The 25,754-nt window shown below is 41.7% G+C and overlaps 1 protein-coding gene across 1 annotated transcript in view; it reads right to left on the bottom strand.

The window, feature by feature from the left end:
• Nucleotides 1-4,029: 4,029 nt before the first annotated feature.
• cd28 (CD28 molecule) overlaps nucleotides 4,030-25,754 on the bottom strand; it is a 29,374-nt gene continuing 7,649 nt past the window's right edge. Inside the window, exons 2-4 of the mRNA XM_070874914.1 lie at nucleotides 12,840-13,202; nucleotides 9,793-9,896; nucleotides 4,030-6,771 (exon numbers count right to left, since the gene is read on the bottom strand). Coding sequence (XP_070731015.1) covers nucleotides 6,655-6,771; nucleotides 9,793-9,896; nucleotides 12,840-13,202 — 584 coding nt within the window. The 3' untranslated portion in view covers nucleotides 4,030-6,654. The remainder of the gene's footprint in view (nucleotides 6,772-9,792; nucleotides 9,897-12,839; nucleotides 13,203-25,754) is intronic.

The raw sequence follows: 25,754 nt of genomic DNA, 5'->3' as shown, positions 1-25,754 counted from the left end.
GACAGTTTAGGAAAAGGGGAGGTGCAACGAGACCTGGGTGTCATGGTACATCAGTCATTGAAAGTTGGCATGCAGGTACAGCAGGCGGTGAAGAAGGCAAATGGAATGTTAGCCTCCTTAGCTAGAGGATTTGAGTATAGGAGCACGGAGGTCTTACTGCAGTTGTACAGGGCCTTTGTGAGGCCACACCTTGAATATTGTGTACAGTTTTGGTCTCGTAATCTGAGGAAGGACGTTCTTGCTATTGAGGGAGTGCAGCAACGGTTCACCAGATTGATTCCCGGGATGGCAGGACTGACATATGAGGAGTGACTGGATCAACTGGGCTTGTATCCACTTGAGTTTAGAAGAATGAGAGAATGAGAGGGGATCTCATAGAAACATATAAAATTCTGACGGGATTGGACAGGTTAGAGGCAGGAAGAATGTTCCCATTGCTGGGGAGTTCCAGAACCAGAGGTCACAGTCTAAGAATAAGAGGTAAGCCATTTAGGACCGAGAAGAGGAGAAACTTCTTCACTCAGAGGTTAACCTGTGGAATTCTCTACCGCAGAAAGTTGTTGAGGCCAGTTCATTAGATATATTCAAAAGGTAGTTAGATATGGCCCTTATGGCCAAAGGGATCAAGGGGTATGGAAAGAAAGGAGGAAAGGGGTACTGAGGTTGAATGATCAGCCATGATCTTATTGAATGGTGGTGCAGGCTCGAAGGGCCGAATGGCCTGCTCCTGCACCTAATTTCTATGTTTCTATGTTTCTATGTCACTCTCTTAACCTTATTCAGACTAAATTGCTGACCATCTGATTTCCCTGTCCCCATATTAGTTGATATAGTTAACTGTTCTTTCTTCTCAGCTTCCCTTCCTTTCAAATCTGCCATCATCACCCACTCCATGCAAACTATTACCCCATTGCCAACCTCCCTTTCCTTTCTAAAGTCTTTGAACATATTGTTGCCTCCCAAATCAATGCCAATCTTTCCTGTGACTCCATGTTTGAATACCTCGAATTAGGTTTCCACCCCTGCCACAGCATTGAAACGGCCCTCATCAAATTCACAAATGTGACTGGCCATGGCAAACTATCCCTCCTCATCCTTCCTGATCTGCCTGCAGCCTTTGACATAGTTGACAACAGTCTCTCCTCCATTGTCCACTACCCTCGCCTGGTTCCATTCTTATCTATCAAGTTGTAGCCGGAGAATCACCAGCAATGGCTTCTCCTCCTTCCCCTGCACCGTTACCTCTGGATTCCCCAAGGATCTATTCTTGGCCTCTTCCTATTTCTTATCTACATGCTGCACCTTGGCGAAATGAGCTGAAAACATGTCAGGTTCCACATGTACACTGATGATATACAGCTCTACCTCACCGCCACCTCTCTCGACCCCTCCACTGCCTCTGATTTGTCACAGTGCTGGATGAGTCATAGTTTCCTCCAATTAAACATTGGGAAGAACAAAGCCCATAAACACCATTCCCTAACCACCGACTCCCTGCCCACTGTCTGATGCTGAACCAGACTGTTTGCAACCTTGGTGCCCTATTTGACCCTGAGCTGAGCTTCCGACCTCATATCCTCCTCATCACAAAGACCACCTAACTCCACCTTCATCATATCGCCCGTCTTCAGAAGTGGCTTCTTTCAGGAAAGGATTTCTCCGTTCCAGGACAAGAATTAGGTCCAACAATGAAACTGAAATGACCTATTGTATTGAAGATACAATACTGCTGAAACCCTCATCCATGCTTTTGTTACCTCCAGACTCAATTATTCTATTGCTCTCCTGGCCAGCTTTCCAACATCCATGCTCAAAAAACTTAAGTACATTAAAAACGCTGTTGTCCATATCCTAACTCGCACCAAGTCTCATTCATCCATCACCCCTGTGCTCACTGACCTACATTGGCTCCCAATCCAGCAACGCTTCAATTTTAAAATTCTCACGATTGTGTTCAAATCCCTCCATGGCCTCACCTTTCCTATCTCTGTAATATCCTCCACTCCTACAACCCACCAAGAACTCTACGTTCCGCCAAGTTGGGCCTCTTCTGCATCCTTGCTTTTTTTTGTCCTACCATCGGCTTCCGTGCCTTCAGCTACCTGGGCCCTGAGTTCTCGAATTCCCTCTCTAAACCTCTCCACGTCTCTACTTGTCTCTCCTCCTTTAAAACCATTCTTAATAACCTATCTTTTTGACCAAGGTTTTAGTCACCCATCATAATATTTCCTTCTTTGACTAGTTGTCATTTTTGCTCCATGCAGCACCTTGGAATGTTAAAGGGGTTATATAAATTCAAGTTGTTGTATCTTTGGGATGGCCTGATGTTGTGAAAGGTACTATATGAACACCCGTTTGTTCTTTCTTCACTGTTTCCAGTATCCATTCTTCCATTTTCCCAAGATTTATTCTTCACCGGGGATAATGATCCTTCATCGCTTGGCAGTAAATTGGCAGAGCAGATCGCCCGCCTGTTACAGAACCCACTCGATTTTTATTTCCACTAATTACATTTTTCAATGTTTGCAGTATTAGCTCTTCAGTGTGTCTAATATATCCTTTTCAATGTTTCCAATACTCATTCTTCAATATTTCCAATGTTCAGTCCTTGGTGATTCCAACACTCACACTTCAGTGATTCTAATAGCCAATTAAACCGGGACATTTGCAGTCAGCACGCCTCTCCTACAGGTCTGCTTGTACCAACTGGATCAAAAAGCCTCATTTGAATCCCGTTCACCAATTCACAGAACATTACAGAACAAGAGCATCACACAGTGCTGACAACACACCAAGCTGCCGCGAGATCAGAAGCCAAGAATGGTTTAGTAAGTGCTACAATCTCTTAGATCTGAAATGTAGGTCAGTAGTTATGAAAGGTTTAAACACCCTACTTCTCACCAGAGTCTGTTTATCTCTTTTGTGCTTTAGTTGCTGACACCTTGCTCTAGTTACAGGGTTAATCTAGCCAGAGAATCTGACGGGTTGTCAGTTTTGTTTGAGGCTTTTCAATTCTTCTCGAGTTGCAGTGCATTGAGCAGTAAAAGCTTTAATAGATTTCTGATCGTGCTTTATAAGCAATTCTGTGCAAAACTTCCCTCCTGTCCTTTATTGGGTCGTGGAAACCTGGAACTCTCTCCCCCAAAAAACTGTTGAGGCTGGGGGTCAATTGAAAATGTCAAAAATTAGATTGTTAGATTTTTGTTAGGCAAGGGTATTAAGGGATAGGGAAACAAGGCAGGTTGATGGAGCTAAGGTACAGATCAGCCATGATCTAATTGAATGGCGGAACAGGCTTGAGGGGCTGAATAGCCTCCTCCTGTTCCTATTTTCCAGTCTAATGGCAAGGAAATGATAGACAGTAAAAATAGAGCACTTTGGTCTTTAGTCCAATTTGATAATCTCCACCATTCAAGATATAGATTTTCAGAAAATGCACTCTCAAAAGTTGCAAGCCTAATATTCAGTTGCTGTTCCACCTGTTTTTTGAAGCATTGACTCAGCTTTTGCTAATTTTCTAAACTGACATATGTGCCCTTCACCTGAGCTGGGATTGAGCCCCAGAGGCCAGTATCTAACACACCATGACATCCAGCACCGAGGGTTAAGCACAGGCTCCTTGTAGTGTGAAAGTTCTGCTATCGGAGGAGTTGGCGTGCCACTGACTGTGGTGTGTCATTACTGACTGTTGTTTCATCTTCTGTGTTTGTCTCTGGAGCAGATGCCAGGAAACTTTCATAATGACTCAGGGCTCTGAAGTGTATTGATAAATCTTTAAATGATGCAAAGCTAGGCAACAAAACACCTACCATGAGTCTGTTTTTAACCTGTCTGTGGCTGTCACCTAGATTTAATCTCACAGGTTCAGAAAATGAAATTATTGATTTCACATAAATAAGGTCAATACGTCTGGGTGGCATCTACCGCGTCCCAGATGTTCCAGAACGATGCCCATACAGCAAATGCGATCATTTTATTGAGAACGATTAAAAAAAAAGAAAACTTTTTGGAGCTAATCCAAAATCTATTAAGCTCTTTAATTACAAAGCTGCCCCCAGTACAAACACACAGGGGTTAACAGTTAAAATACCAGAACACTAAGCTCAGTGATCCTGAGCAGACACCCTGGACTGAGCTACAGTGGAGCCATCAACAGATACAAAGTGCAAGGGTGAAGCCTCCTCCCCACCATTGTCCTGTCAAAGTAGCATTCATGCCTCATAAGACAGTCACTGTTTGTGCATGGCTGGACCTCGATTATTTCAGTTTGACATTCTGCTTGAGCTGTTTTCTTGCCTCCATACTCTGCATGCGGGCTTTGCTCACAAGTGAGCAGTGCCACTTATGAAGACATGGGACAGGAGTAAGAGCTATATCTCACACTGAGCTACTAGGAGAGCTATATATCGCATTGAGCTACTGGGAGAGCTATATCTCGCACTGAGCTACTGGGAGAGCTATATCTTGCACTGAGCTACTGGGAGAGCTATATCTCGCACTGAGCTACTGGGAGAGCTATATCTCGCACTGAGCTACTGGGAAAGCTATATCTCGCACTGAGCTACTGGGAGAGCTATATCTCCCACTGAGCTACTGGGAGAGCTATGTCTCGCACTGAGCTACTGGGAGAACTATATCTCCCACTGAGCTACTGGGAGAGCTATATCTCCCACTGAGCTACTGGGAGAGCTATATCTCGCACTGACCTACTGGGAGAGCTATATCTCGCACTGAGCTACTGGGAGAGCTAAATCTCGCACTGAGCGACTGGGAGAGCAACCTCTCGCACTGAGCGACTGGGAGAGCTATATCTCGCACTGAGCTACTGGGAGAGCTATATCTCCCACTGAGCTACTGGGAGAGCTATATCTCGCACTGACCTACTGGGAGAGCTATATCTCGCACTGAGCTACTGGGAGAGCTAAATCTCGCACTGAGCGACTGGGAGAGCAACCTCTCACACTGAGCGACTGGGAGAGCTATATCTCACACTGAGCTACTGGGAGAGCAACCTCTCCCACTGAGCTACTGGGAGAGCTATATCTCGCACTGAGCTACTGGGAGAGCAACCTCTCGCACTGAGCTACTGGGAGAGCTATATCTCGCACTGAGCTACTGGGAGAGCTATATCTCGCACTGAGCTACTGGGAGAGCAACCTCTCCCACTGAGCTACTGGGAGAGCAACCTCTCGCACTGAGCAACTGGGAGAGCTATATCTCGCACTGAGCTACTGGGAGAGCTATATCTCGCACTGAGCTACTGGGAGAGCTATATCTCGCACTGAGCTACTGGGAGAGCTAAATCTCGCACTGAGCGACTGGGAGAGCAACCTCTCACACTGAGCGACTGGGAGAGCTATATGTCCCACTGAGTTACTGGGAGAGCTACCTCTCGCACTGAGCTACTGGGAGATCTACATCTCACACTGAGCTACTGGGAGAGCTACCTCTCGCACTGAGCTACTGGGAGATCTACATCTCACACTGAGCTACTGGGAGAGCTACTTCTCGCACTGAACTACTGGGGGAGCTATATCTCGCATTTGGGGGGTAGCTGTTATTATTTTCATTCCCCTTCAATTTGGCCACAATTAATCCATAAAAGCATTGAGTCCTGGAGCGTATTAAGAGTCAACCACACAATGTGGGACTGGAGTCATGTATAAGAGCAGATCATGTCAGGGTGCCAGCAGTGACAAACTATCTGCACTGCAAACTGTGTAGAGATGGCAGTGAACCAGTTGGGTTCCATCAGCTTTCATGGTCATTTTGCTTGTACCAACCCATTTGTTGAATTCCATTTCACAACTTGCCATGGTGTGATTTGAAATCGCAACTTTTGGGTTGCTGGTCCAGTACCAGAACGACAAAGCTACTTTATCCTTTATTCTTGTTTACAAATCACTTCATGGACCTGCCCCTCCCTATCTCTGTAATCTTTTTCATCCTCACAATCCCACAAGATGTCTGCGCTCCTCAAATTCTGGCCTCTTGAACATCCCTCATTATAACTGCTCAACGATCGGTGGACGTGCCTTCATCTGCCTGGACCCTAAGTTCTGGAACTCCCTCCCTAAATCTCTAGCCTCTCTAACTCTCTTTCCTCCTTTAAGACGCTCTTTAAAACCTACCATTTTAAACAAGCTTTTGATCATCTGCCTTAATTTCTTCTGTGGCTCGGTGTCAAATTTATCTGTTTGTCTGTAACGCTGTTGTGAAACGCCTTGGGACATTTTACTACTTTAAAGGCACAACATAAATAAAAGTTATTATTATTATTTAAGATAGCTGCCTCCTGGTCGGATCAAGTGAGGTCCAGTAATTGAACCCCAATTCTGGTGTAATAAATTCTCTTCTCTTGCCTCTCCATGGCAGTTTACTTCTAATGGCTCTGACAGTATCACATTGCAGGCAGCCACCACATTGATTCAAAGTTAACTTGGGTGTCAAGACTGGCAGGTTTGGGAACAAAAATAGCGCAGTTGCAACATATTTACATCTTACTGCAGCATTTCTTTCTAAGATCTACTTAGACTGTGAAGAATAGACAAGTGCCAGCACTCTATCACATTAACTCTGCCTTGGCTAAGTACAGAAGTTGTCAAACCATTGTAATGAGTCTTCCATGCTCATCCAGTTTAGCAAACATTTTTTTCAATATTTGTGCGCAAGAGTCGCTGCAGGCTCAGTGTTCCTCCTGCTCTGTTCTCTGCCCGTGCTGGGAGCCATCCGCTCATAGACTGCATTCTCTTCTTCTTTCTGCCTTGGCTTCTACAAAAAAATAAACATATTTACAAGGTCATTTCAAGCCTTACATTCCAATGCACACAGCAGCTAAATCAGAAACACCGCTAGGTATAACAACAATAATCTGCATTTATTGAGCGCCTTTAACCAATGTGCTTCACAGGAGCTTAATCAGACCGAAATTGACACTCCGCCAAAGAAGGGCATATTAGGAGGGGTGACTAAGAGTTTGGTCAAAGAGGAAGGTTTTAAGAGGAAGAGGGAGGTCGAGAGGCGGAGATTTTTAAGCAGGGAATTCCAGAGCTTAGAGCCCAAGCAGCTGAAGCATGGCCACCAGTGGTGGGCCAAAGGAAATCGTTGATGCACCAAAGGCCAGCATTATATGAGCACGGAGATCTCTAAGGGTTGTAGGGCTGGAGGAGGTTACAGATACAGGGAGGGGAGGGATTTGAACACGAGGTTAAGAATTTTAAAATTGAGGTGTTACCGGACAGGGAGCCAGTGTAGGTCAGAGAGCACAGGGGTGATAAATGAATGGGACTTGATGTGAGTTAGGATACGCGCAGTGGAGTTTTGGCTAAGCTCAAACTTATGGTGGATGAAAGATGGGAGGCTGAACATTGGAATAGTAGTCTTGAGGGAGAAAAGCATGGATGAAACTCTCAGGAGCAGATGGCCTGAGGCAGGGGCGGAGACGGGCAATATTATGGAGGTCGAAATAGGGTGTCTCTTGGTGATGGAGCGGATATGGGGGACGGAAGACCAGCTGAAATTCAAATAGGATGCTGAGGTTGCGAACAATCTGATGCAACCTCAGACAGTGGCCAGAGAGAGGAATGGAATTGTAATGAGGGAATGAGTTTGTGGGATCGAAAACAATGACTTCCCAATGATGAATTGGTATAAAGGGCATGTCAGTTGCAACAAATCTAATATTGTACACATCTCTTGCAAAATGGTACCCTCCCATGTGGTCACTGATGCACACATTTCTATTAGGGTCTGAGGGAGTATCCTCTTTCCTAGTTCAAGTTAGCCTTTCATCCTTCTCCTTCAGTTCCTGCTGTCACTCTTTTTGCCCTCCACTTCCTACTCCATCACCACCTCTGCTGCTGTGGGTGGGGGTAATACCACTGTGGGTGGGATTCCTGATCTTGTGCATGTGGAGGAGCACGTGGTAGGAATGAGTGGAAGAGGGGCTAATACTCCTTTTTATCCTCCCATCGCCCCCCCCTCCCCACGACAGTTGTGCCTATACAGTACCACCAATTATTTTACAGGATGGAGTGGCTGTGTGCATAAATAACAGCTAAAATCAACTGGAGGTTGGTTTCTAAATCACAGCATCATTCAGCACAGAAGGAGGGGGTGTGCCAGCGGTGAAACGCAGCCACCGCCCAATCAAGTTTCTAGTCCCATGACTTTGAGATCGCTTGCATTTACTTTCGCGACATGCTCTAGTCCAAACCAATGACTCCCCAGAGGACGGAGAGTGAGGCTGAATACAATTGGGTTGATGATGACCATGAGGAAGGCAGTGAATCCAGGGGAGATCCCACTGGACTGCAAATAAGTCAGCCATAGATGTTGATTTGCACAAAGGAAGCCAATGAAACAACCCCTGGTAACTACAACCAAATTGTCTAACATCAGTAACTGAGAAAATAACATAATCCCTCATGAGGAACACATTCACGGATTAACCAAATGCAAATAACCTAGGAAGCGTCAACCCACATGGATTCAGAGGGGCTGCAAAGAGTGGGGTGACCTCCGGATTGCTGCTGATAGACGTACTGAGTGGTGTTACCCAGAGATTAGTGCTGGGAGATGTACTGAGTGGCGTATCCCAGGGATTAGTGCTGGAAGATGTACTGAGTGAAGTGTTCCAGAGATTAGTGCTGGGACATGTACTGAGTGAAGTGTCCGAGGGGTCGGCGCTGGGAGATGTACTGGGTGGAGAGTTCCAGGGAATGGTGCTGGGGAGATGTAATCAGAGGGGTGACCCAGGGATGGGTGCTGAGGACATGTACTGAGTGAAGTGTCCCAGGGGTCAGTGCTGGGAGCCCCATTCTTCCTGCTGTTCATAGACAACCTGGACTCGGAAACAAATTTCAATTTGTTCAGACTTGCAGATGAGATTAAATTGGGGTGGCTTGGGGACAGGGAGGCGCTAGAGGGGCCTTGATTGGTATAGTTGCATTTGATGAGACAGTCAAGGAAATAGAGATGCACCAAGGAAGTTGAAATTCACTGGAGCAGCGGGAGACCTACTCTATAAATGATGTTTCACTAGCTAAAGGAGAGGCTGAAAGAGATCTGAGGGTGATCATGGACTCAACAATGACCGAGTCCAGTCACTGTAGAGCAGCAATCCACAAAGGGAGCAGAAAGTGAAACAAGATTTCAATCAGTAGGGTATGACTCAGAGGATGTTGTGATGAAGCTCCGCAGGGCTCTAATAAGGCTGCATATTGAACACTGCATTCAGTTCTGGTCACCAAGTCCTGAGGGTGAATGGGGTCTAAGTTATAATCAAAAGTTTGAAAACCATGGTTGAAAATTCCCCTGAGTCGCTCGCGCTCCACTGGTCCTACTTTGCCGGAAGTGTGACAAAACCCCCATTCATACGCGTTAAAATGGTTTGTGCCCTACTGCGAGGTGGGGGGGGGGGTGGCGGGGTGGGGATGGAAGTGGCTCCCAGGGCTGTGCATTCTTCAGCCTCAATAAGAGCCGAACAAGAGATGGCTATAAGGAGGTGCACAGGACACTAAGTGGAATAGAAAAGGTTAAATTGGAGAACTCTTTCAAGACAAGGGGATACGCACAGATACAAACTGATAAATAAAGAGTTCAGGAGTGCTGTTGTGAAACACAGAGAGCAACCAATACCTAGAATGGTAGGGTTGGGAGACAAAAACTCTGGAGTCACTCAAGAGGTAGCTAGGTGCTGTGCTGTGTAGATTGCTATGGAAGGATGCTCTCAAAGCTTCCCTTGTCTCTGTTTATATTTGTGATCTTCGTGATGTTTTCTTTGGCACTTACTTTAGCTGCATGGGTCACCAATGTCAGGACAATGCTGTAGATCATGGAGAAGAGAGTCAGGATGCTTAGAATTCCTACGATCAGGAGCAATAAAAATTGGGAACCTGAAACATAACCAAAAATATGGAATGAAAGCACATTGTACGTTGAGATTCTCTGTCGCCTCAGGCCTGTCAATGTCACCAAATCAAGATGGCTCTGATTCTTGCTTATCTTTCTGTGAAATTTCAATCTGTACTGTAGGCCAGGCAAGAAATCTCAGAGATAGCTTCAAAATGGAGCTTGCAGCATTTCTATTGAACTAGTCGAGGTGTTTAAAATGATCAAGGGATTCGAAGGTTAGACAAGGAGAAACTATTTCCTCCGGTGGGGAATCCAGAATGGGGAGGAACAATCTTAGAATTAGAGCCAGGCCGTTCAGGAGTGAAATCAGGAAGCACTTCTTCCACACAGAGTGTAGTGGAAATCAGGAATTCTCGCTCCTAACAGGTTGTAGATACTGGGACAATTAGATTTTAAAGACCGAGAGTGATAGATTTTTTTGTTGGGTAAGGGTATAGGGATATGGGACAAAGGCAGGTAAATGGAGTTGAGCTACAGATCAACCATGATCTGTTTGAATGGCAGAACAGTCACAACAGGGACTGAATGGCCTCCTCCTATCCCTCTGTTCACGATGTTGGGGAAGTCCAGAACCAGGGGTCACAGTCTAAGGGTAAGGGGTAAGCCATTTAGGACCGAGATGAGGAGAAATTTTTTCACTCAGAGAATTGTGAACTTGTGGAATTCTGTACCACAGAAAGTTGTTGAGGCCAGTTTGTTAGATATATTCAAAAGAGAGTTAGATGTGGCTCTTATAGCTAAAAGGATCAAGGGGTATGAAGAGAAAGCAGGAATGGGTACTGAAATTGCATGATCAGCCATGATCATATTGAATGGTGGTGTAGGCTCGAAGGGCCGAATGGCCTACTCCTGCACCTATTTTCTATGTTTCCCATATAACTCTGGAAACCAGAAAGAGTTAATTCTGAGGACACTGACTACTTGAAGATAGCCTGTGCTCTGTGGGAAAATTGATCTCTCACAGTTAGCATCAGGAAGTAAAAACACCCAGGCTTATCAAGAGAGAATGAAGGATTGTGTTTGATCACTATGAGAGAAACTAACTAAAGTGATAACCATTTATTTTATCCTGTCCCCCCGTCATAAATTAACTTTTATAATCCAAACTGGTTGGTGTAAGATGATTTGAGTGAGACAAATTCATAAATCAAGTCCTTCCCTCAAAGAGAGATAGCAACTTTCTAAATGGTTATTTGAGGAGGGGCTAAAAATTTATTTTTTTATTCGTTCATGGGACATGAGCATCATTGGCAAGGCCTGAATTTATTGCCCATCTCTAATTGCCCTTGAGAAGGTGGTGGTGACCTCCACATGGTGAAGGTACTCCCAGAGTGTTATTAGGGAGGGAGTTCCAGGTTTTTGACCCAGCGACTACGAAGGAACGGCGATATATTTCCAAGGGCGTGCAACTTGGAAGGGAACTTGGAGGTGGTGGTGTTCCCATGCGCTTGCTACCCTTGTCCTTCTGGGTGGCAGAGGTCACGGATTTGGGACATGCAGTTGAAGAAGCCTTTGCAATTGCTGCAGTGCAACTTGTAGATGGTACACACTGTAGCCATGGTGTGCCGTTGGTGGAGGGCATGAATGGTTAAGGTGGTGAATGGGGTGTCAATAATAATAATAATAATTTTATTTATATAGCACCTTTAACGTAGTAAAATGTCCCAAGGCGTTTCACAACAGTGTTACAGACAAACAAATAAATTTGACACCGAGCCACAGAAGAAATTAAGGCAGATGGTCAAAAGCTTGTTTCAAGTGGTAGGTTTTAACGAGCGTCTTAAAGGAGGAAAGAGAGGTAGAGCAGGCAGCTTTGTTCTGGATGGTGTCGAGCTTCTTGAGTGTTGTTGGATAGAGATTTAGATTCATCTGGTACAATTTGATTAATATCCCTCAGCAGATTTATTAGGGACCCGATCCTACAGTTCTTACAGTATCACAGGACTAAGATTTGTGATTTTCATTGGCACTTCACATTCTAAATAGATTGGCTGTGTCACTTTAGTGTGTAAGTATGAAACCACAACCTCTTAATCTATTTCTTAGTGATTGTGCCCACAACAATAAACAACCCACAGTTCAGTACTAATTTGGCAATCTGAGTCAGAAAGGCCACCAGAAGGCTGGTGTGGGGAAGGAACAAATGTCACACCTGTACATTAGGGGGTGCTCTTCTGAAGTTGGGGCTGAGGCACATTGCTGGGGCAGTAGAGAGAGAGCTTTACTCTGTACCTAACCTGTGCAGAACCTGCCCTGCGAGTGCTTGATGGGACAGTGTAGAGAGAGCTTTACTCTGTACCTAACCTGTGCAGAACTTGCCCTGCGAGTGCTTGATGGGACAGTGTAGAGAGAGCTTTACTCTGTATCTAACCCATGCAGTAACAGCCTTGGGAGTGTTTGATGGGACAGTGTAGAGAGAGCTTTACTCTGTATCTAACCCATGCAGTAACAGCCTTGGGAGTGTTTGATGGGACAGTGCAAAGGGAGTTTTACTTTGTATCTAATCCGTGCTGTACCTGCCACCAGGACTGTTTGATTGGACAGTGTAGAGTGAGCTTTATTCTGTATCTAACCCGTGCTGTACCTGTCCTGGGAGTGTTTGATGTGGTGATTTAGAGGGAGTTTTATTTACTCTCGATCTAAACTGTGCTGTAACTGCTTTGAGAATGTTTGCTGGGATATTGAAGAGGGAGATTTACTCTCTATCTAAACTGTGCTGTACCTGTCCTGGGAGTGTCTGATGGGACAGTGTAGAGAGAGCTTTACTCTGTATCTAACCCATGCTGTACCTGCACTGGGAGTGTTTGATTTTTACACATGGTGCCTGAAATTGACAGTCTTCCATTCCCTAGTGCAAACGTGCCTTACGTTGATGAGCACACAAATTAACCCAAAAAACTGTATCAATGCAAAACTGCCCTCACATTTGACATTTTTCTCGTTTCTAGTATAGATGGTTGTCCCGTTCCCCTGTTTTTCTTCATAGGGTGGTGGGTACATTTTCTGAATCTTGCAGAAATAGCTGTCAATTAATGAAGAGTTCAGTCCACATATAGTGACGGAGAGTTTATTTGGTCTCCGTTTAATCCGGCAATGAAGGAGACGTGTTGAGTTGACAGAGCTATTGGATGACTTTGTTGTCCCATTACAAATCACGATTTTATTCCAGCCTTTAAGAATTGTTAACTTTAATTCTGCATCGTCACCGCAGTTGTGTTCACATACTAAGGTGGCCTCACCAGTGCTTTCAACCTCCAGCAACAAGGGCTGGGAAACTGTTAGTACTGCTACAAGGAAAGAGAAATCAGAAAATCAAACACACCTGTTTAATGTGTTATTCCAATTATAATCAAACACACCTGTTGAATTTGTTATATAATAATTATAATCAATCACATCTGTTCAATTTGTGATATAACAATTATAATTAATCACACCTGTTCAATTTGTTATATAACAATTATAATCAATCACAACTGTTCAATTTGTGATATAACAATTATAATCAATCACACCTGTTCAATTTGTGATATAATAATTATAATCAATCACACCTGTTCAATTTGTGATATAATAATTATAATCAATCACACCTGATCAATTTGTTATATAATAATTATAGTCAATCACTTCTGTTCAATTTGTGATATAATAATTATAATCAATCACTCCTGTTCAATTTGTGATATAATAATTATAATCAATCACACCTGATCAATTTGTTATATAATAATTATAGTCAATCACTTCTGTTCAATTTGTGATATAATAATTATAATCAATCACTCCTGTTAAATTTGTGATAACCATTTTAATCAATCACACCTGTTCAATTTATGATATAATAATTATAATCAATCACACCTGTTCAATTTGTTATATAATTATCATAATCAATCACTCCTGTTCAATTTGTTATATAATAATTATAATCAATCACAGCTGTTCAATTTGTTATATAATAATTATAATCAATCACACCTGTTCAATTTGTTATATAATAATTATACTCAACCACTCATGTTGAATTTATTATATAATGATTATAATCAATCACACTTGTTCAATTTGTTATGTATTAATTGTAGTCAATCACACCTGTACAATGTGTTATATAATAATTATAAGCAATCACACCTGTTCAATATGTTATATAATATTTATAATCAATCATACCTGTTCAATTTGTGATATAACAATTATAATCAACCACACCTGTTCAGTTTCTGATATAATAATTATAATCAATCACACCTGGTCAATTTGTGATAACCATTGTAATCAATCACACCTGTTCAATTTGTGATAACCATTATAATCAATCAGACCTGTTCAATTTGTGATATAACAATTATAATCAACCACACCTGTTCAGTTTCTGATATAATAATTATAATCAATCACACCTATTCAATTTGTGATTATCATTATAATGAATCACACCTGTTCAATTTGTGATATAATAATTATAATCAATCACACCTGTTCAATTAGTGATATAATAATTATTATCAATCACACTTGTTCAATTTGTGATATAATAATTATAATCAATCACACCTGTTCAATTTGTTATATAATAATTATAATCAATCACACCTGTTCAATTTGTTATATAATAATTATAATCAATCACACCTGTTCAATTAGTGATATAGTAATTATAATCAATCACACCTGTTCAACTTGTGATAACCATTATAATCAATCACACCTGTTCAATTTGTGATATAATAATTATAATCAATCACACCTGTTCAATTAGTGATATAATAATTATCATCAATCACACTTGTTCAATTTGTTATATAATAATTATAATCAATCACACCTGTTCAATTTGTGATATAATAATTATAATCAACCACACCTGTTCAATTTGTGATATAATAATTATAATCAATCACACCTGTTCAATTTGTTATATAATAATTATAATCAATCACAGCTGTTCAATTTGTCATATAATTATCATAATCAATCACTCCTGTTCAATTTGTTACCTAATAACTATAATCAATCAGAGCTGTTCAATTTGTTATATAATAATTATAATCAATCACACCTGTTCAATTTGTTATATAATAATTATAATCAACCACTCATGTTAAATTCATTATATAATAATTATAATCAATCACACCTGTTCAATTTGTTATATCATATTTATAATCAATCACTTCTGTTCAATTTGTGATAACCATTATAATCAATCACACCTGTTCAATTTGTGATAATCATTATAATCAATCACACCCGTTCAATTTGTGATATAATAAATATAATCAATCACACCTATTCAATTTGTGATAACCATTATAATGAATCACACCTGTTCAATTTGTGATATAATAATTATAATCAATCACACCTGTTCAATTTGTGACAACCATTATAATCAATCACTCGTGTTCAATTTGTGATATAATAATTATAATCTATCACTCCTGTTTAATTTGTTATATCATAATTATAATCAATCACACCTGTTCAATTTGTGACAACCATTATAATCAATCACGCCTGTTCAATTTGTGATATAATAATTATAATCAATCACACCTGTTCAATTTGTTATATAATAATTCTAATCAATCACAGCTGTTCAATTTGTGATATAATTATCATAATCAATCACTCCTGTTCAATTTGTTACCTAATAACTATAATCAATCAGAGCTGTTCAATTTGTTATATAATAATTATAATCAATCACACCTGTTCAATTTGTTATATAATAATTATAATCAACCACTCATGTTAAATTTATTATATAATAATTATAATCAATCACACCTGGTCAATTTGTTATATAATATTTATAATCAATCACTGCTGTTCAATTTGTGATAACCATTATAATCAATCACACCTGTTCAATTTGTGATAATCATTATAATCAATCACACCCGTTCAATTTGTGATATAATAATTATAATCAATCACACCTATTCAATTTGTGATAACCATTATAATGAATCACACCTGTTCAATTTGTGATATAATAATTATAATCAATCACACCTGTTCAATTTGTGACAACCATTATAATCAATCACTCGTGTTCAATTTGTGATATAATAATTATAATCTATCACTCGTGTTCAATTTGTGATATAATAATTATAATCAATCACACCTGTTCAATTTGTGACAACCATTATAACCAATCACACCTGTTCAATTTGTGATATAATAATTATAATCTATCACTCCTGTTCAATTTGTTATATCATAATTATAATCAATCACACCTGTTCAATTTGTGATAACCATTATAGTCAATCACACCTGTTCAATTTGTGATAACCATTATAATCAATCACTCATGTTCAATGTGTTACATAATAATTATAATCAATCACTCGTGTTCAATTTGTGATAACCATTATAATCAATCACTCCTGTTCAGTGTGTTATATAATAATTATAATCAATCACACCTGTTCAATTTGTGATAACCATTATAATCAATCACTCGTGTTCAATTTGTGATAACCATTATAATCAATCACTCGTGTTCAATTTGTGATAACCATTATAATCAATCACTCCTGTTCAGTGTGTTATATAATAATTATAATCAATCACACCTGTTCAATTTATGATAACCAGTATAATCAATCACTCCTGTTCAATTTGTTATATAATAATTATAATCAATCACACTGTTCAATTTGTGATATAATTATCACAATTAATCACTCATGTTCAATTTGTTACATAATAACTATAATCAATCACAGCTGTTCAATTTGTTATATAAAAATTATAATCAATCACTCCTGTTCAATTTGTTATATAATTATCATAATCAATCACAGCTGTTCAATTTGTTATATAATAATTATAATTAACCACTCATGTTAAATTTATTATATAATAATTATAATCAATCACACCTGTTCAATTTGTTATGTTATTAATTGTAGTCATTCACACCTGTACAATGTGTTATATAATAATTATAATCAATCACACCTGTTCAATTTGTTATATAATATTTATAATCAATCACTGCTGTTCAATTTGTGATATAATAATTATAATCAATCACACCTGGTCACTAATAATTATAATCAATCACACCTATTCAATTTGTGATAACCATTATAATCAATCACTCGTGTTCAATTTGTGATAACCATTATAATCAATCACTCGTGTTAAAAAAGCAAGCCTGAAGGCTTTGTGTCTTAATGCAAGGAGTATCCGCAATAAGGTGGATGAATTAACTGTGCAAATAGATGTTAACAAATATGATGTGATTGGGATTACGGAGACGTGGCTCCAGGATGATCAGGGCTGGGAACTCAACATCCAGGGGTATTCAACATTCAGGAAGGATAGAATAAAAGGAAAAGGAGGTGGGGTAGCATTGCTGGTTAAAGAGGAGATTAATGCAATAGTTAGGAAAGACATTAGCTTGGATGATGTGGAATCTATATGGGTAGAGCTGCAGAACACTAAAGGGCAAAAATCGTTAGTGGGAGTTGTGTACAGACCTCCAAACAGTAGTAGTGATGTTGGGGAGGGCATCAAACAGGAAATTAGGAGTGCATGCAATAAAGGTGCAGCAGTTATAATGGGTGACTTTAATATGCACATAGATTGGGCTAGCCAAACTGGAAGCAATATGGTGGAGGAGGATTTCCTGGAATGCATAAGGGATGGTTTTCTAGATCAATATGTCGAGGAACCAACTAGGGGGGAGGCCATCTTAGACTGGGTGTTGTGTAATGAGAGAGGATTAATTAGCAATCTCATTGTGCGAGGCCCCTTGGGGAAGAGTGACCATAATATGGTGGAATTCTGCATTAGGATGGAGAATGAAACAGTTAATTCAGAGACCATGGTCCAGAACTTAAAGAAGGGTAACTTTGAAGGTATGAGGCATGAATTGGCTAAGATAGATTGGCTAATGATACTTAAGGGGTTGACTGTGGATGGGCAATGGCAGACATTTAGAGACCGCATGGATGAATTACAACAATTGTACATTCCTGTCTGGCGTAAAAATAAAAAAGGGAAGGTGGCTCAACCGTGGCTATCTAAGGAAATCAGGGATAGTATTAAAGCCAAGGAAATGGCATACAAATTGGCCAGAAATAGCAGCGAACCTGGGGACTGGGAGAAATTTAGAACTCAGCAGAGGAGGACAAAGGGTTTGATTAGGGCAGGGAAAATGGAGTACGAGAAGAAGCTTGCAGGGAACATTAAGGCGGATTGCAAAAGTTTCTATTGGTATGTAAAGAGAAAAAGGTTAGTAAAGACAAACGTAGGTCCCCTGCAGTCAGAATCAGGGGAAGTCATAACGGGGAACAAAGAAATGGCAGACCAATTGAACAAGTACTTTGGTTCAGTATTCACTAAGGAGGACACAAACAACCTTCCGGATACAAAAGTCAGAGGGTGTATTAAGGAGGAGGAACTGAGGGAAATCTTTATTAGTCGGGAAATTGTGTTGGGGAAATTGATGGGATTGAAGGCCGATAAATCCCCAGGGCCTGATGGACTGCATCCCAGAGTACTTAAGGAGGTGGCCTTGGAAATAGCGGATGCATTGACAGTCATTTTCCAACATTCCATTGACTCTGGATCAGTTCCTATCGAGTGGAGGGTAGCCAATGTAACCCCACTTTTTAAAAAAGGAGGGAGAGAGAAAGCAGGGAATTATAGACCGGTCAGCCTGACCTCAGTAGTGGGTAAAATGATGGAATCAATTATTAAGGATGTCATAGCAGCGCATTTGGAAAATGGTGACATGATAGGTCCAAGTCAGTATGGATTTGTGAAAGGGAGATCATGCTTGACAAATCTTCTGGAATTTTTTGAGGATGTTTCCAATAAAGTGGACAAAGGAGTACCAGTTGATGTGGTATATTTGGACTTTCAGAAGGCTTTCGACAAGGTCCCACACAGGAGATTAATGTGCAAAGTTAAAGCACATGGGATTGGGGGCAGTGTGCTGACGTGGATTGAGAACTGGTTGTCAGACAGGAAGCAAAGAGTAGGAGTAAATGGGTACTTTTCGGAATGGCAGGCAGTGACTAGTGGGGTACCGCAGGGTTCTGTGCTGGGGCCCCAGCTGTTTACATTGTACATTAATGATTTAGACGAGGGGATTAAATGTAGTATCTCCAAATTTGCGGATGACACTAAGTTGGGTGGCAGTGTGAGCTGCGAGAGGATGCTATGAGGCTACAGAGTGACTTGGATAGGTTAGGTGAGTGGGCAAATGCGTGGCAGATGAAGTATAATGTGGATAAATGTGAGGTTATCCACTTTGGTGGTAAAAACAGAGAGACAGACTATTATCTGAATGGTGACAGATTAGGAAAAGGGAAGGTGCAATGAGACCTGGGTGTCATGGTACATCAGTCATTGAAGGTTGGCATGCAGGTACAGCAGGCGGTTAAGAAAGCAAATGGCATGTTGGCCTTCATAGCGAGGGGATTTGAGTACAGGGGCAGGGAGGTGTTGCTACAGTTGTACAGGGCCTTGGTGAGGCCACACCTGGAGTATTGTGTACAGTTTTGGTCTCCTAACTTGAGGAAGGACATTCTTGCTATTGAGGGAGTGCAGCGAAGATTCACCAGACTGATTCCCGGGATGGTGGGACTGACCTATCAAGAAAGACTGGATCAACTGGGCTTGTATTCACTGGAGTTCAGAAGAGTGAGAGGGGACCTCATAGAAGCGTTTAAAATTCTGACGGGTTTGGACAGATTGGATGTAGGAAGAATGTTCCCAATGTTGGGGAAGTCCAGAACCAGGGGTCACAGTCTAAGGATAAGGGGTAAGCCATTTAGGACCGAGATAAGGAGAAACTTCTTCACCCAGAGAGTGGTGAACCTGTGGAATTCTCTACCACAGGAAGTAGTTGAGGCCAATTCACTAAATATATTCAAAAGGGAGTTAGATGAAGTCCTTACTACTCGGAGGATCAAGGGGTATGGCGTGAAAGCAGGAAGTGGGTACTGAAGTTTCATGTTCAGCCATGAACTCATTGAATGGCGGTGCAGGCTAGAAGGGCTGAATGGCCTGCTCCTGCACCTATTTTCTATGTTTCTATGTTTCTATGTTTCAATGTGTTACATAATAATTATAATCAATCACACCTGTTCAATTTGTGATAACCATTATAATCAATCACACCTGTTCAATTTGTGATAACCATTATAATCAATCACTCGTGTTCAATTTGTGATAACCATTATAATCAATCACTCATGTTCAATTTGTGGTATAATAATTATAATCAATCACACCTGTTCAATTTATGATAACCATTCTAATCAATCACTCCTGTTCAATTTGTGATAACCATTATAATCAATCACACCTGTTCAATTTGTGATAACCATTATAATCAATCACTCCTGTTCAATGTGTTACATAATAATTATAATCAATCACTCCTGTTCAATGTGCTATATAATAATTATAATCAATCACACCTGTATAATTTGTGATAACCATTATAATCAATCACACCTGTTCAATTTGTTATATAATAATTATAATCAATCACACCTGTTCAATTTGTGATAACCATTATAATCAATCACTCATGTTCAATGTGTTACATAATAATTATAATCAATCACACCTGTTTAATTTGTGATAACCATTATAATCAATCACACCTGTTCAATTTGTGATATTATAATTATAATCAATCACACGTGTTCAAAGTGTTATATAATAATTATAATCAATCACTGCTGTTCAATTTGTGATATAATAATTATAATCAATCACTCTTGCTCAATGTGTTATATAATAATTATAATCAATCACACCTGTTCAATTTGTCATATAATAAATCAGAATCAGATGTTTGCTAGAACGAGTGGCCAATTCACAACGCCAGTTTCCGACGTGGGCCGCAAGTTGAAAATCTACCTCAAAGTGTAGTTTGAGTTCTTTTTAAAAATGTAACACCAGCTTCTCTTTCCACAGTGACGTCAAATCTAAGGAACCCCCCCGCCCCCACAACACCACTGCAGCCCCACACCCAGTGCTGCCTAATTACAGGATCATTCTCCCAGTGCAATCAAAATGCAGAACCACAGCAAAGCTCCACTCCCCCACCTCCACCAACCCACTACCGCTAAATACTAGGGGCGGAATTTTTGCTCTTTTGCTACCTCAGTTAGTGCCCCGAGGGCCGGCAATGGCGGTGGAAAGCATTTCCGGGCAGGCTGCCAGCTTCCAGCGCCCCGCCAGGACATTCAGTGCCAGTTTTGAGAGGGCGTGGAGCAGTACTGCCCGGGAGAGGCGAGCTGGTGTGCAATGTCCCTGGTTGCGACACCGGCTCGAAATTTGAAACTCGCACGATTCATAGCGCCGCGTAGCTCACCCTGGTGGGAACGCCTGTAAAAGCTAGTGTTCCAAGCTGTAGTGGCCGCAGTGACTGACACAATGTGGGCCTGAGGTAAGTGCGATTGTTATTTATTTTTTTATTTTTGCGATTTATGCAGTTGTGGCATCAGTAATGAATTGGGAATGTTTTTGGTGTTTTTTTTCAAAAACATTTTTTTCCACAGAAACCTCTCTTAGTGCGCTGCGAGGCTAGCTGTTTAGCTCGGGATTTTCATTTGCTCAGCCGACCTAGCACCTTAAAAGAGGTGTGCAATGCCTCTCTTAGCGCTCAGCTCCAAACTCTGGGCCCAGCTCATGAATTCTGTGACGGTAGACAAAAACCATTTGCAGGTGCAAAATTTATCGCTCCGTCTGGGTTAACACCGGCGTGGTCGTAGTTCCAGCTCTTGGCACCTAAAATACCAGCCCAGTCAAAGTCGCATCTGTGCTAGATCTCCAGTCAAGGGCCTGGAAAATGGGTCAGAGCCAGGCTCCACAAGGATTTCTCCAAATTTTCAAATGGGGGTGCCATGGGGAATGTTTTCTGCCTATAACTCCGCCACCCCTCTCCCCACATTAAGCGGGTGCACTGGGAGGAACACCTGGGATACCACTGCCCTTAAAGGCATCAGCAGAACTTTTTCCGGCTGAGATCTGGAGTGAGTCCTGCTGAGGAACCAGGAAAAGCAGCAGTAAGGTGATCAGTCCCCTCAGCTCTCATTGGAGCTTTCAGGCACTTTTCTTTGGTCCGGGCACACCCTCCAGGTGCCTGTGGTGGAGCCCCTGGTGCCAACATAGCAGGCCAACTGCCACTAATGCACCCACCAAAATATACTAATGACCCCGTCCCCAGCACTGTTTTGCAAAGGGCCAGGAGTCCTGATCTCCCACTCTCCAGCGGTGGAGCAGGGGCCCTGGCATGTCGGCAGCCAGGGGTCCGGAAGTCCTAGACTGGAGGGGACAGAGTCACAGCACAATCAGAACATGCGGGCTTGGGGCAAGGCTTGCCAGCACACTGGGACCAGGACATGGCAGAAGTGGGGTCTGTGTCTGTTAGAAATGTCAGTCTCCCAATGGTAGACGATCATGGCAACTTTGAATTTTAACCACAAATGTGGTTCATCATTTTATAAATGCAGTTTAAGCAATTACCACCGCAGTGAAAGTGTCATATTAAACAAAGGCATGTGGTTTCATACAGTACTGCGCTATGCCCCCTGAACTAAGGAGAGAGAAACAGGCCAATACCAAAACCTGATAGAGTGAGAGAAAGAAACAGAGAAAAAGAGAGACAGTGAAGTGCTTTTGAACTGTAATCATCGTTGTAATGTAGGAAAACGCACCAGCCATTTTGCATACACCAAGGTCCCACAAACAGCAAGGAGATAAATGACCAGGCATTCTGCTTTTTGGTGATGGTTAGGAGAAGTCTCCTTTTAACTATTTCAGTGGCATCTTTTACATCTACCCGAGACAGCAGATGGGGCCTTGGTTTAACAAAAGAAACAGGAGCAGAAGTAAGGTATTTGGCCCTTCAAGCCTGAGGTGCCATTCAACAAGATCATGGCTGATCTTCTACCTCAACTCCACCTTCCCATACTATCCCCACATCCCTTAATTCCCTTCATTCCCAAAAGTTTATTGACCCCTGTCTTGAATATACTCAACTCAACATCTCTCTGGTGTCGAGAATTCCAAAGATTCACAACCCTTTGAGTGAAGAAATTTCTCCTCATCTCAGTCCTAAATGGCCAACCCATTATTTTGAGACTGTAACTCCGTGTTCTAGATTCCCCAGCCAGGGGAAACACCTTCTCGCATTAATCCTGTCAAGTCCCTTAAGAATTTTATCATCATCTTCATAGGCAGCCTCTCGGAATTGAGGAAGACTTGCTTCCACTCTAAAAGTGAGTTCTCAGGTGACTGTACAGTCCAATTACAGTCTCTGTCACAGGTGGGGCAGGTAGTGGGTTGAAGGAAAGGGTGGGTGGGGAGCCTGGTTTGCTGTACGCTCCTTCCGCTACCTGCACTTGGTTTCTGCAGGCTCTCGGCGACAACATTCGAGGTGCTCAGCGCCCTCCCGGATTCTCTTCCTTCACTTTGGGCGGTCTTGGGCCAGGGATTCCCAGGTGCAGGTGGGGATGTTACACTTTATCAAGGAGGTTTTGAGGGTGTCCTTGATGCGTTTCCTCTGCCCACCTGGTGCTCGCCTGCCGTGTAGGAGTTCCGAGTAGAGCACTTGTTTAGGGAAATTTTATATATTTCAATTAGATCACCACTCACTCTTCTAAACGCTCGGGAATATAGACCTATTCTACTCAATCTGTCCTCATAGGGCAATCCCTCATCCCAGGAACCAGTCTCGTGAACCTTTGTTGCACTCTTCTAAGCCAATATGTCTTTCCTTAGGTAAGGAGACCAGAACTGTACACAGTAGTCCAGGTGTGGTCTCACAAATAGCCTGTTTAATTGCAGTGAGACTTCTTTACTCTTACAACTCTAATCCCTTTGTTACAAAAGCCAACATATCATTTGCACTCCTAATTGCTTCCTGTACCTGCATGTTAACTTTCTGTGATTCATGTACAAGGACACCTTGGTCCCTCAGAATGCAAACATTTCCCAGTCTCTTGACATTCAAAAAATATTCTGCTTCTTTGTTTTTTCTACCAAAGTAAATAACTTCACACTTCCTCATATTGTACTCCATTTGCATGTTCTTGGCCACTCAGTCAACCTGTCTATATCTCTTTGCAGCCTCTTTGCATCCTCCTCACAGCTTACTTTACCACCTAACTTCCTATCATCAGCAAACTTGGATACGTTACACTCAGTCCCTTCATCTAAGTCATTAATATAGAATGTAAATAGCTGAGGCCCAAGCACTATCCTGCTAGATACAGCCTACCAACCTGAAAAAGTCCCGTTTATTCCTACTCTATTTTCTGTCCTCAATCCATGCCAATATATTACCCCCAATCTCATGAGTCCTAATTTTGAGTAAAAACTTCTTGTGTGGCACCTCCTCGAATGTTTTTGAAAATCCAAATACACCACATCCACTGGTTCCCCCTTATCCATCCTACTTGTTACATCTTCAAAAAACTCTAACAGATTTGACAAACAGTAGCAGAAGATGTGTAATGAAGAAGAATTGGTGCTGACTCAGTGTGTGGAGGACCCCCAATGGTGAAGTCTTTCATCGTGGTTTATCTCATACAGACAGACATAAAGTGGCTTCCAAACTCAAGGTGTTTCTGAAATTCTCTGATGGTGCATGAGGTGCGAGGTCAGCGGAACTAAGTCAGCAAAAACAAAAGCCGATGGAAAGTCATCATCATTTCAGATAATGTTGTTTATCATTTCAATAGGGAAACAAGACAGCAATAATTTTACAGGTTGTGATATTTCATCTTGGGTTTTTTTTCCTCCGCCCCCAGGCGTGTACAGTTCCACAGAAGACAGTAACTTATCAATTTTCTGTTGTAAAGCTGGGCAGAAGCATATTTCCCCAGCCATCCTCCTCAATTCAGGGAGCTGCTGCATTAACCAATGTTAAGTATGTATGTAAACCTCATCAATATGTAAGACTTGCCACCAGGGGGCACACCTGTAGGAGTCCTAAGGGTCACCTGTGCACCCTGGGCAAGCAGGTATATAAGGTAATCTACCATGCTGCTTCCTCACTCTGGAGTCACATTAAAGAGACCAAAGTCACAACAGTTTGAGCTTACAATACAGTCTTGTGGATTTATTCTGAACATAACAATTGGCGACGTGTAACGGACCATGAAATTTCATTCGGCAATGGCTGCCGTTGGTATTCTTGAGAGATTTGTTGAGGGTGATGATTGGGAAGCCTTCGTTGAACATCTCGACCAGTACTTCGTGGCCAACGAACTGGACAAGCGCAGGTTGATTCTCCTCACCGTATGTGGATCTTCGATATATGGCCTCCTCAAAAATCTGCTGCACCGGACAAACCAATGGACAAGACTTACACAGTGCTGTGCACGATGGTTCGGGAACACCGCAAGCCGAAGGAGAGCATCTTAATAGCCAGGTATCGCTTTAATACGCACTAACGCTCCGAGAGCCAGAACGTGGCAAGCTTTGTCGCCGACCTAAGATGCCTTGCAGGACAGTGCGAATTTGCCGGATCTTTGGGGGAAATGTTGCGGGACTTTTCATGCTTGGAATCGGCCATGAGGTCATTCTTCGCAAACTGCTCTCTGTCGAATCCCTAGATCTGAGCAAAGCCACCACGATAGCCGAGTCTTTCATATCCACGAGCGACAACACGAAACAGATGTCTTCATAGAATTGAAGCTCACCAGCAAGTACTGTGCATAAAATAATGCTTTCATAGTGCACATAGGTACCAACGATATAGGTAAAAAATGGGATGAGGTCCTACGAGACGAATTTAGGGAGCTAGGTGCTAAATTAAAAAGTAGGACCTCAAAGTAGTA

This window comes from Pristiophorus japonicus, chromosome 3, assembly GCF_044704955.1.
Source record: "Pristiophorus japonicus isolate sPriJap1 chromosome 3, sPriJap1.hap1, whole genome shotgun sequence".
Taxonomy (NCBI): Eukaryota; Metazoa; Chordata; class Chondrichthyes; family Pristiophoridae; genus Pristiophorus; species Pristiophorus japonicus.
This window is presented reverse-complemented; position numbering and strand designations above follow the sequence as displayed.